Source organism: Cotesia typhae, unplaced genomic scaffold, assembly GCF_013202065.1.
Source record: "Cotesia typhae breed Kobodo isofemale line unplaced genomic scaffold, CoteBio_Ctyphae contig_44, whole genome shotgun sequence".
Classification (NCBI taxonomy): Eukaryota; Metazoa; Arthropoda; class Insecta; order Hymenoptera; family Braconidae; genus Cotesia; species Cotesia typhae.
In genome coordinates, this window is record NW_027423753.1 from 2,830,770 (window position 1) to 2,843,134 (window position 12,365).

The following is a 12,365-nucleotide window of genomic DNA, read 5'->3' on the forward strand; positions in this document are numbered from 1 at the left end:
GGAGACGCAAAAAAAAAAAAAATAGCCCAATTTAAAATCCCTCAATACTCTTAAATAATTAATAAATATTGAACAGCTTACGGTATGTCCAATGACTCATCAGCGACTGATTGATTAACGCTTTTAATATCATCGTTATCGAGTACTGTCACGCGAGTAGTTGTCTCGGTTTGACCAACTTCATTGGTAGCAGTGCAACAATACAATCCGGCGTCCCTAGGTGTCACGTGAGCCAAGTCAAGTTCAACGGATCCATCGTGATTCAAAGTCATTACCACATCGCGACTCGGACGCAGGCGATGACCGTCTCGGTGCCTATTATAAATAATAAATTGTATTGAAATTAATTTCTATTAATAAATCATTTCAACTTAATTAAATAAAATGAAAGAAACATAATTAATAATTATTAATTACCAAGTAACTCCAACAGTGGGATAAGCTTCTATTTGCGCGGTCATACGTAGCTCGCCGCCAGCTTTGACAGTGTAAATAGAGTCGAGATGACGTAGGAATTCAGGAGCAATGTAGGCACGAATTCCCTTGTCAACAGTTAAATGACAACGACAAGATACAGATCCATAAATATTTTTAGCGCGTGCCATGTAAATACCAAAGTCATCAATCGTTGATCGATTTATTTCCAGTGTGTGAAAGTGAGCCTCGTCATTCCAAATTGATATATTCTCTTGGGAGCAAAGTTCCTCGCGATACTTATACCAGGTTACTTCTGGCTCGGGATATCCTGTCACTTGACATGTCAATCTCACTGGATAGGTTGCTTGGACTCGCCTGTCCCGGAGTCTCATTGTAAATTCAGGTGGTCGCTCTTCGTTCGCTATGTCTGATGATCTGTAATACCAAAAATTATTAATTAGAATGAATTAGAGATATTTTTAAATTTTAGTCATTTTCCCATTTACCTTTAACTAAATTATTATAAAAAAAAATTTATTTTATATGAAGAAAAATTATTTTAGCACTTAGGAATTTATCAAAGTTTTTTTTTATTAATTAATAAAATATTACCTGATTTTACGAAGTTTCAAATCAGCCTCTACAATTTTAGGATCCTCAACAACTTGTACCCGCGCAAACGTAGACACTCTTCCTGCTGCATTAGTTGCCTCACATACATATCGCCCTGAATCATTTTCTGATATGTTACCAATCATCAGTGTACACTTAGTACCGTTGAAATAAGTTGTAAACCTTGAGTCTTGACCATTTTCTATCTCTGTTGTGTCACGATACCATTTAACGTGTGCTAATGAGTCACTGCTTACCTAAACATTAGTTTATTTTTCCATTTTTATAATTATTCTTATATCGCGTTAGTAATTTACTTAAAAATTTGTAAAATTTCTGGGAAAAAATGAAAAAAAAAATTATTAAAGCTATAAGGGAGCATATAAAAAATAATTTTAATTTTTTTTTTAATTTCTATTTTGAAAATTAAAAAAATTTTTGAATTCCGTCAATTTTTATAAACATTTTTTTTTAATTTTCAATTTTCATACATAGAAGTTCAAAATTTTTAAAGCAGAAAATTAGAAAATAGAATTACAATTTTTTTTTTTAAAACCAATAATTTTTTTTTTTTTTTCCAAAAAATTTTGAGATTTATAATTCATGATATTTTTTCAAAAAAGTTTTTTAATTTTATTTAAAATGTTAAAATATTTATTAGACTACTAAAGTATTGTACTTACAAAATAAAATAAAATAGAAATAAAAAATCCGATAAATTACCTCGCAGTCTAAATTTAAAACAGTTCCTTCCAAAGCTTTGAGTTGTCCCGGAAGTATTTTAGTAAACTCCGGAAATTTAACAACTTCTCTTACAGTGACAGAATTAGTCATAGTCACCGGTTCACCCCATCCATAACGATTTCTGGGAGTGATGCGGAATTTATATTCTTCGCCGGGTCGCAAATTGAACGCGTCAAACGCATTAATTGGAGTAACTCCAAGCTGAAAAACAAAAACTTTTTAATGTCTCATTCATTCAAGGTAAATGTGTCTTTATTCTCGTAATGTTACTCAAAATTCTTATTATTATTGTTATCATATGTTTTGTTTAGTGTAAATAAATTAAAGTTAAAATTATATTTAACAGCTTGCTACCTCGACCCATCTAGCGCCTCCTTCGCCTCCCAAAAGCCACCCGTCAACGCGGTAAGCCACCACAGGTGCGGATCCTCTTTGCTCTGCTTTGCCCCAGGTTAATGCTAACCAATTACGGCCACCGTCAATTACCACTGGTTCAGTTGAAATCGGCCCAGGAACTTCTAAAATTTTCAAAAATTAAATAGTAAAAAAAAATCAATGTTTCATTATTTAATTTTTTAATAATATTATTTAATGTATTGTCAGACTTTGAGTAAATTTTTACCTTGATGACCAACTAAGAAATCTAAATAATTAGATATTTCGTTATATTTATTTTTTTCAGTCCATAATAATCGAAGTTTTTCTAATGCCAATGCTTCGATATCACTTTCAATATTTTTTTTCACCAAATTATCCATTATTATTATTATTTTATTATTTTATGATTTTTTATTGATTATTTTTCATCACCAACTATCAATAATTTATTATTTTGTATTTAAGTCAACAATTATCTATTTAAAAACACTTTAAAATATTTTTTATGAATAATAAAAATTTTATTTTTATTATAATTTTTTTTTTATAGAAATTTTGAATTTATAAGTCTAATACCTGGCTTAATAATTGAATTCGCTATACAATTTTTCAAAAAGGTGCCAATAATCTCTAAATCAATAAAAATTTCACTGAAGATTTTAAAAAAATATAAAAAAATTTTATTACAACTTTTAACCCATGATAGCGGATATTAAATTTTTTTTTTAAATTGTTTGTTTTTTATGTAATTTAAAAAAAAAAATAAATAAAATATAAATTTAAAAAAAAACATGAGTTAAAATTTTTTTTAAACTTTTAAAAGGCAAAAAAAACTATTGAAATTTTTATTTTCTCCTTTCACGTTAATTTTTATCATAAATGCGCCATAAAAAAAAATTTGAAAATTTTTTTTAAAACTTGTCAATAATAACCGAAAATTTTTTTCTTCAATAATTTTATTACAGTAGTATTTATTGTGTAGCGATGTCAATTATTGGATTTTTAATTAAAAATTTCAATAATTTAGACTTATAATTAATCCAAAAATTAAAAACTAATTTTTATTGTAAAAAAATTAATAAAAAATATTGATGACTAAAAAAACAAATATAAAAAGCAATCAAGTAAACAAACATTGTGATTTGACATAAGTAAAATCACCAACTGGCATACTGAGAACTAAAACAAAATTTCTTGCAAATTTCGCAAGGTAAAATGTAAATGCAGAGGCGGGAATTTTTGTTTGATTTAATAAAACCTGAGAGAGTAGGAGGACAAATAAAAATAGCCTGCCGGAAAATTTATTAGGGACCAAGTTGATGGAAGTAACACCAGATTTTAAATTTGTTCATGAAGAAGAGTTGAGTCGGTTCTTCAAACAGAACTAAGGGGAGTAGGGAGACCAATTTTATCTCTCAAGCTCTCTCATAACTGTCTCATCATCTCATAAATGTTTAACTTCAAATATATTAAGAAAGAAGAAACATAGACGACCAATAGAAAATTTTACCCGAGAGCACTGACATTCGCATAATATTTTTAGAGATGAGACTCATTTGAACTTGCATGAATTGGAGCATGCTATTGTGTACAGTCGGCTCGTTATATTATGTGTTTTTATATTTTTTACTTAAAATATAATAATAATAATAATTATTAGTCTTACGTTTCAAATACGAGCGTTCTTTGTCGTGGATGTTGGCCAACAAGCTGTCAGTGTCGACAGAACCCCAATCTGGAGAAGGCGTCAATGATCTTGCTCTCTGTTTCACCTAAATTAATAACGAGCATTACATCACAGCTCATAAATTTTTTTTTTTTTTTTTTTTTTTTATATTTGTTATACAATAGACGTGTTTGTCTTTTATAAAATTATTATTTTATTTAGTGTAATTTATTTAGGAGTATTAAGAGATATTAATTACTTGAACTGAGAAGAAACTTCTATCACATCCATAACGATTTTTTACAAGAATACAATAAGTCCCTTCGTCTGACGGGCACGCTCTTTTCAGTGTCAGTCTCACGTAATCATCGTGTCCCTCTTTGTAAGATCTTGGTCCGCTGGTTATGTCTCTTAGTCCTTTCATCCAAATAACTACAACATTCATCAATTACATACTTAGAAATAATAAATTACTCTTTCTTTTTTTTTTGCATTACACTTGTGTATTCGTTGTAGTATTCATGTTTTATTTATAATTAATTATTAATTTAATTAATTATAATTCTGGTATTAATTTAAGTTATGTTTATTTGCTTGGAAATTTTTTTATAGAAAATTTATTTATTAGTACATAATTTTTTTAATTGACTAGGAATTCAAATGGCGCGCAAACGCGCGCGCTTTAATTCTAACCAATAAGGAATCAGTAACCATTATTTTGAGATTTTTCATAGAAACTAGCTTTAGTTCAATCATCAATTTTATATTAAATTTCAAAATGAAAGAAGAAAACTTAAAAGCGAAAAATAAATATGTATACACAGAAAAAAAAATTTACTTGAATCAAGTAAATAATTTTGAAGAATTTTATCTTCTTGATTTGAGTAAAAAAATTCTAAAGCTAAGAAATTTTTTTTAGTTTAAGTAAATTTCAATTTAATAATTTTAATAAAAAAAAATTTTTTTCCTTAGCAAAAAATTCAAAGAAATTTATTACTGTGATAAAAAAAAAAAAATAATTTTATTCAAGAAAAAAAAAATCTTGAATCAAGCAGAAAAATTTTTAAACTAAAAAATTATTTTTGAGTCTAGTAAATTTTATTTAAGTAAATAATTTTGATATTTGATTCAAGTTAATTTTTTTTTTTTTTTGAAATATTAAGACAGTTATAAAAAAAACTACCTTTAGGTTTGGGAATCCCATTTGTCCTAAAAGACACACTAACATCTTCCCCAACAGCAACAATAATAACTTTATCAGGAGGCCTAGAAACGAACATAGCGGGTTTCCCACCGTCTCCCAGAGATCCAGACACGACTTCAATAGTCGCAGTAGTATCAACATGCCCATAAGAATTGCTCGCGCGGCAGACATAGGTACCAGTTTCATACTCAGTTGCATCAGGAACAATTAAAGTGTAAACACCAGAGTCGGCGAAAGTTCGAGCTTTGGGAACAGCAATGCTGCCTTTTTTGTCAGCCCTCATCCACGTGACGTCGGGTGGCGGTACTCCTTTGACTTCGACTTGGAGTGCGATTGTCCCACCTACCGGTACACTGTGATCTGTCAAGTAACTAGAGAAACGAGGTCTTCCAGTGTCCTTTTCGGTACTTGTAATATCGTTGTAACTGTTGCCACGCCAACTTCTGCTGCTTTGTGCCGCCCGACCTTATTGGACCAGAAAAAAAATTAATTAAAGATCATACTCGACAATTATTCTCATTACTATCTCATAACTATTTTTGCTATTCTGCTCTATATATATATATGTGGTGAAAAAATTTTATAAGCTCATTCCGATGTTACACTCATCGAGATCTTTCATTTGAGTACCAACATGCATTTTTGATATATTTTTCATATATACATATACATAATATATATAAATATATAAAATATATGAAAAATTGATGTGGGTACTCAAATGAAAGGTCTCGATGAGTGTAACATCAAGATGAGTTTATACTTGTAAAAATATCATTATTTGACTAGATACAATGTCATTTCTTAATCATTTACATTTTTAAAGATATAAGCTCATTCCGATGTTATACTCATCGAGACCTTTTATTTGAGTACCCACATCAATTTTTCATATATTTTATATATTTATATATTTCACAAATACTATATATATATAAAATATATAAAAAATGCCATGTGGGTACTTAAATGAAAGCTTTTGATGAGTGTAACATCGAGATGAGCTTAGATATGTAAAAATATCATTAGTTGACAAGATACAATGTAATTTCTTAATTATATAATTAATTTATTAATAATATAATTCAACTAATTTCTTCTTACAACATATTTTTCTGTAATCCTATATTTTTATTTTAACTAAATAAAACCTTAAAATTTATCAAAAATAAAATAATTAAAAAAAAAGCGATCTATTTCTCACCTGTAGCTTCAAAGTCAACTAAATGAGACGTTCGATCACTCAATTTAGTGTCATTTTCCGCGCGACAAGTGTACAGACCACTGTCATAAAAATCAGGATTAAAAATCTTCAATCGGCAAAGTCCGTCCGGCAAATCGCATTGCTGATAGCGCTCGCTTATTTCCAGAACTTGTCCGTCCTTCAGCCAAGTTATTGCAGGCGTCGGTTGACCCCTGACCCGGCACTCGAGGACAAGAGTGTTTTCTTCGCGAAGATAAGTGTCTTTGATGGTCCTGGTGAACGTTGGAGTCGTCGGAGTTGGCTCATACCCGGCGTAAACTTTCAGCTTAGCTTCAGTACAAGCTTGGCCGTGAGGATTTCTCGCAATACAAGAGTATTCTCCAGTGTCTGACGGTCTTACAGTATACAGTTCTAAAGACGCCATGCCGTTTTCCAGCGTAATTCCGTGCCTGTTACTAGATGGCGGTAGCAACTTCCCGTCTTTTAGCCAATAAACTGCAGGCTCAGGTTCTCCAAGAACAGCGCAAGTCAATTTTATTCTCGAACTCTCGGCTGCAGTTCTGTCGGTCAGTTTTGTGCAGAAGGAAGGTTTCTTCCCACGATCTCGCGGGCCATGGGAGACTCCTGCCGTCCGACTGGTGTCTGTAGAATACACGCCTAAACTCTTATCATCAAGGTCGATTGATTCCAAATCTCGATACTTCCTTGAGAGATTTGAACGCCAAGAAGCTTCTCTTGGTGACGATTCGTCGTAATCTATTTCTATCATCGGAGGATTACTTCGCTTATATCTTTCTTTGGTAGATACATTCTTCAGAGTTGATACTGAAGACTCAGAAAATTCAGAATCTAATTCTGAATCTATATTTGCCTTCAATAATTTCGAATCCGGTTGTTTTGCGGCTACTTGATTGTCTTCGGTGACTCTTCTATATTCTTCTTTGGTATCTCGTGATTTTTCATCAGTCTTTTGTACAACAGATTTGTCTAATTGAAGTATGCTATCTTCCTTAAGTCTTTCCTTTTCTTCTTTAGGCGCATCGATGATTTTAGATTCCTTGTCTGTCTTTTGGCTATCTAGCTGTTTAACTTTTATATCTTCTTTTTCTTCAGATCTCATTTTAAGCGACGGCCGCCTTTCTTCAACACCTTTATCATTGTCGACAGATTTTTCGGATTTCTTCTTTAAAGAAGTTCGTCTCTTATCAGCATCTTTATCATTGCTTTCATCCTTTTCCTTCAAAGATTTTCGTCTTTTTTCTTCAACATTTTTACCTTTATCATCAGACTTTTCAGATTTTTTCAAAGATTCTCGTCTTTTTTTCTCAGAATCTTTAGAACTATCCTCAACTTTTTCTTTTAAAGATGTTCGACGTTTTTCTTCTTCAAATTTATCCTTATCTTTAGATTTTTCTTCCTTTTCTTTCAAAGATGTTCGTCGTTTTTCTTCTTCTTCATTTTTATCCTTATCTTCAGACTTTACAGACTTCTTTTTCAACGAACTTCGAGTTTTTTCCTCCACATCTTTATCTTCAATTATTTTCAAAGAATCTTGTTTTTCTTCAATATCTTTCTTCTTATCTTCAGGCTTTTCTTTCAAAGATGCTCGTATTTTTTCTTCAACATCTTTACTTTTATCATCAGATTCTTCAGATTGTTTCTTCTTCTTTAAAGAATCTCGAGTTTTTTCTTCAACATCATTATCTTTATCTTTCAAAGATGTTCGTCGCTTTTCTTCTTTATTTTTATCACCCAATTCTTCAGAATGTTTCTTCTTTAAAGAATCTCTATTCTTTTCTTCAATCTCCTTCTTTTTTTCAGCTTCTTTTCTAGTTTTTCCCTCTATATCTTCATTTCCAGTTTTTTCAGATTTTTTCAAAGACTCTCGTCTTTTTTTATCAACATCTTCGCCATTATCTTCAGCCTTTTCTTTCAAAGACGTTCGTCGCTTTTCTCCTTTATTTTTATCACCCAATTCTTCAGAATGTTTCTTCTTTAAAGAATCTCGATTCTTATCTTCAACACCTTTATCCTCAGACTTTCTAGATTTACTTTTAACTGAGGCCCGTTTATTTTCTTCCCCATCTTGGATCCCACTTTTTTCTAATTCATCTTTAGGAGACTTTTTCTCATCTTTTTCCCCTTTGTCAGATGATTTTCTTTTTACCTTCAAAGCATCCTTAACACCCACACCTCGATCAATTTCTTCAATAATCTGAGCAGTTTCATGTTGCTTATCAGGCATTCTAAGTACTTCAACTTTTGTTTTATTTACAATTTCTTCCTTAGCCTCAGCAAGTTTCTCCTGCTCAACAACGCTAGCTCGCTCCTCAGCCCAGACTTCTGTGATAATATCCCTCACATTTTCTTCAAGCACATCACTCTTACGAATATCAGGATGCTGAGCAATCAAATCTTTAATTTTAGCCTCAACAGCCTTAACAAGATTTTCATGAGTCAGAGGTTCAATATTCTGCTTATTAAATTCTTCAATAATCATACCGTGAACATTTTCTTCCGGAACCTCAACCTGCCCCAAAGCAGGTACATTCAGCACTTCAACTTTTTTCTTCAGCTCATCAGCTTGAGCTCTTTCAAGCTTCTCAGCTTCTAAAACATTAGCTTTATGCTCTTGTAATTTTTCAGTAACTATTTCACGAACACTTTCTTCAATTATTTCTTCTCTAGATATTTCCGGATGTTGAGCAATCAAATCATTAACTTTGCTTTCTATCGCCTTGACTAAATTATTTTCTTCTGACATTTGTACATCTTGTTTCTGAAGCTCCTCAATTATTAAATCATGCACCATTTCTTCCGGAACTTGGATCTGAGTCGTCGCAGGAGTTTGCAAAACTTCTACTTTTGTTTGTACTTGTGCTTTATCCATTGTCTCGTCAAATTCAGAAGCTTTTGCCTTCTCTTCTTGTAGCTGTTCCGCTACAATGTGTTTTACATTTTCTTCTATAATTTCTTCTTTAGACAATTCTGGAAACTGAGCAATTAAATCTTGAACTTTAAACTCGACAGCTTTGATAAGATTGTCTTCTTTCGAAGGTTCAATATTCAATTTATGAATCTCTCCGACAACTATTTCATGAACCATTTCTTCCGAAACATGAGCATGAGTTTCTGAAGGAACTCTTAAAATTTGAACTTTCTCTTTCTTCTGATCACCTATTTTAATTTCTTCTTTCTTTTTTAGGTCCATTTCTTCCGAAACTTTATCAGCTTCTTTAGCCTCTTTAATCTTGTCTTCACTTTCAATTACTTTCTCTTTTGACATTTCTTCAACTTCAGTTTGCTTAACAACTTCAATAGATTCATTTTTGCTTTCTTCTTTAGCAAATTTATCATTATCACTAACTTCTTTCATTTCTTCCTCTATTTTCTTCTCAGAAATATCTCCGGCGATTTTTCCACCATATTTATCTTCAGTCTCTTCAATTTTTCGTGTTTCTTCCTGAACTTTATCTTTAGACACTTCAATTATTTCTTCAGCCTCTTTCCTTTCTTCCCTTCGAGAATTTTTGTTTTCTTCTTCAACAGCAGCATCCTTAATAACTTCTTTGTCTTTTTGTACTTCACATACTTCTTTATCAAGAGTAATAACCTGCTGTTCAGATTTTTTGGATTCTAAATCATGGACATCAGCCTTTGCTTCAGACTTGATTGTTTGTTCATCTATTTCTTCCTCTACAATCTCTTCAATTTCAGGAACCAATGGCATTTCCAAAACTTCAATCTCTCTTTTTTCTTCTTCAGCGCGAAGTAAATTCTCAATTTCAACAACCTCTGCTTTGTCCTCCTCCACGATTTCTTCCACAAAATCATGAACTTTTTCCGAAAGAAAATTCAAATCAGATATTTCCGGATGCAGAAGAATCAATTGCTGTATTTTCGCTTCAATTCTCTCGATAATTCTGTACTCTTCAGTAGGCTCAATATTATTTCTATGAACTTCATCAATAACCATTTCATGAATCGTTTCTTCCGGAACTTCTTCATGAGTTTCCGATGGAACAATCAGAACTTCTAATTTCTGACTAGTAGCTCTTTCTGTTAAGGTTTTTCTCACAATTTCTTCAACAGTTACTTCAATTGCGTCTACTGTACACATCTCCGGACATTCGGACATCAAATTTCCTGCTTTTTCTTCAACTGTGTTCAAAACATCAGCTTCTTCTGAAGTATTAAGATTTTGTTTTTTTAAATGCGCAACAATGATGTCACGAACAACATCTTCAGAAATTTTCTTCCCTTCCTCTGTCGAAACTTCCAAAGATTTTGCTGAATCCAATTTTTGAGTCTCCACCAATTTTGCTTGCTTTTGTATTTCTTCCTGTACAATTTCTCCAACGCTACTTTCAATTGTATCTTCCTTAACAACTTCTGGACGACTAATGATCAACTGCTGAATCTTTAAAGTGATTTTGTTTTTCAGTTCATCGTCAACAAGCGACTTAGCATTTTGTTTATCCAATTCACTAACAACCAACTCATGAATTTTATCTTCAGAAATCGTGTATTGAGAAGCTATAGCCGTATTTTCTCTTTGTTCAAGCACTTGAGCCTCCATTAAAATATCTTTTGGTTCAACAATCTGTTTTTGAGATGCTGTTTTATCTCCTTGAACACTTTCTTCAACTTTTTCTTTCAAATCCTTTATTTCTTCTTTGGAAATACTTTCTTTCTGAAGCAAACTAATTGACTCTTTTGCTTCAATTTCATTGATACTGTCATCATACTTCAATTCAGCAACATGCTTTTCAATTTCTACTAAAATTAAGTCTCGAATAATTTCATCCGGAATGATTTCTTCTAAAGTGTGGGAAGACATAAAAATAACTTCTTCGACCTTAGTTTTGATGTCCTTGACAAGTGGATCTTCCACTGGATAAAGCTGCTGCTTTTTCAACTCATTTCTAATCATATCTTCAGAAACAATTAATCCTTTCAATACATCTGATTCTTTTTTAGTATTTTTATCTTCATCCTCCTCAGCCCTAATTCCTGCTTCTTCCTTAGATTCAATTTCTTCCCGAAGCGAAGCTTCTTGATCTTTTCTTAAATTTTCTTGAGCACTTCCAAATTTTTCAGTTTCTTTTATTTGACCTACATACTTTTCAACTTCAACTAATATCAAATCACGAATCATTTCTTCAGGAATATTTTCTTCTGTCGTATGAGAAGACAACAAAATTTCCTCTTGAACTTTAGCTTTTATTTCTTTAACCAAAGGATCTTCAACAGGATAAAGATCTTGTTTCTTCAATTCCTCTCTAATCATATCATCAGAAATTCCTAAACTTTTTATTTCTTCTCTCTTAACATCCTTGACATCTTCAGATTCCTCAATTTTAGCCTTATTTAAAGAAATTTCTTCTTTTTTATCAACTTGCGATGCCACAGACATTTCCTTCGCCTTGTCAAGGCCTTCAATTTCTTTCAAATCTGCAACATGTTTGTTAACTTCTGCAGAAATCAATTCTTTAACCATTTCTTCAGGCACAAAAGGAGACAATACAATTTCTTCTTCAATTTTACCCTTGATTTCTTTAACCAAAGGATCTTCAACGGGATAGAGATCTTGCTTCTTTAGTTCTTCTCTAATCATATCTTCAGATACTAAAATACTTTCCAAAACACCTTGTTTCTGTTTTATATCTTCCGTCTCTTTTTGAATGTCTGTTTTAGCTTGTTCTTCTTTACCAATTCCTGTCAAATCTTTGATTTCTTCTTTAATATCATCTTTCTTATCTATCCCAGCCTTCACAGCAGTTTCTTGAGATTGCTTAGCTTCACAAAGATCCTCTACATCCTTCAAGACAGCAACATATTTCTCAACTTCTGCAGAAACAATATCTCGAAGGATTTCTTCTTTAATTCCGTCATCTGCCGAACAAGAAGACAATAAAACAATCTCCTGAACTTTTATCTTAATTTCTTTGACAAGAGGATCCTCAATCGGATAAAATTCCTGTCGTTTGAACTCATCGACAATCATATCTTTTACTTTTTCTTCAAAATTCTCTCCAACAATCGGCTGAATAATTTCTTCCGTTCGACTTACTGCACCACTCGTTTCAGCTTTTACCAAATTATCTTGCACACCCTCAACTCCCAAATCTACTTTTTCA

The 12,365-nt window shown here is 31.8% G+C and overlaps 1 protein-coding gene across 1 annotated transcript in view; it reads right to left on the bottom strand.

The window, feature by feature from the left end:
• LOC141529020 (uncharacterized) overlaps positions 1–12,365 on the bottom strand; it is a 50,131-nt gene that overhangs the window by 21,087 nt on the left and 16,679 nt on the right. The window contains 9 exon segments of the mRNA XM_074245354.1: positions 82–315; positions 418–852; positions 1,030–1,286; positions 1,753–1,974; positions 2,128–2,291; positions 3,818–3,923; positions 4,077–4,249; positions 5,001–5,486; positions 6,226–12,363. Coding sequence (XP_074101455.1) covers positions 82–315; positions 418–852; positions 1,030–1,286; positions 1,753–1,974; positions 2,128–2,291; positions 3,818–3,923; positions 4,077–4,249; positions 5,001–5,486; positions 6,226–12,363 — 8,215 coding nt within the window.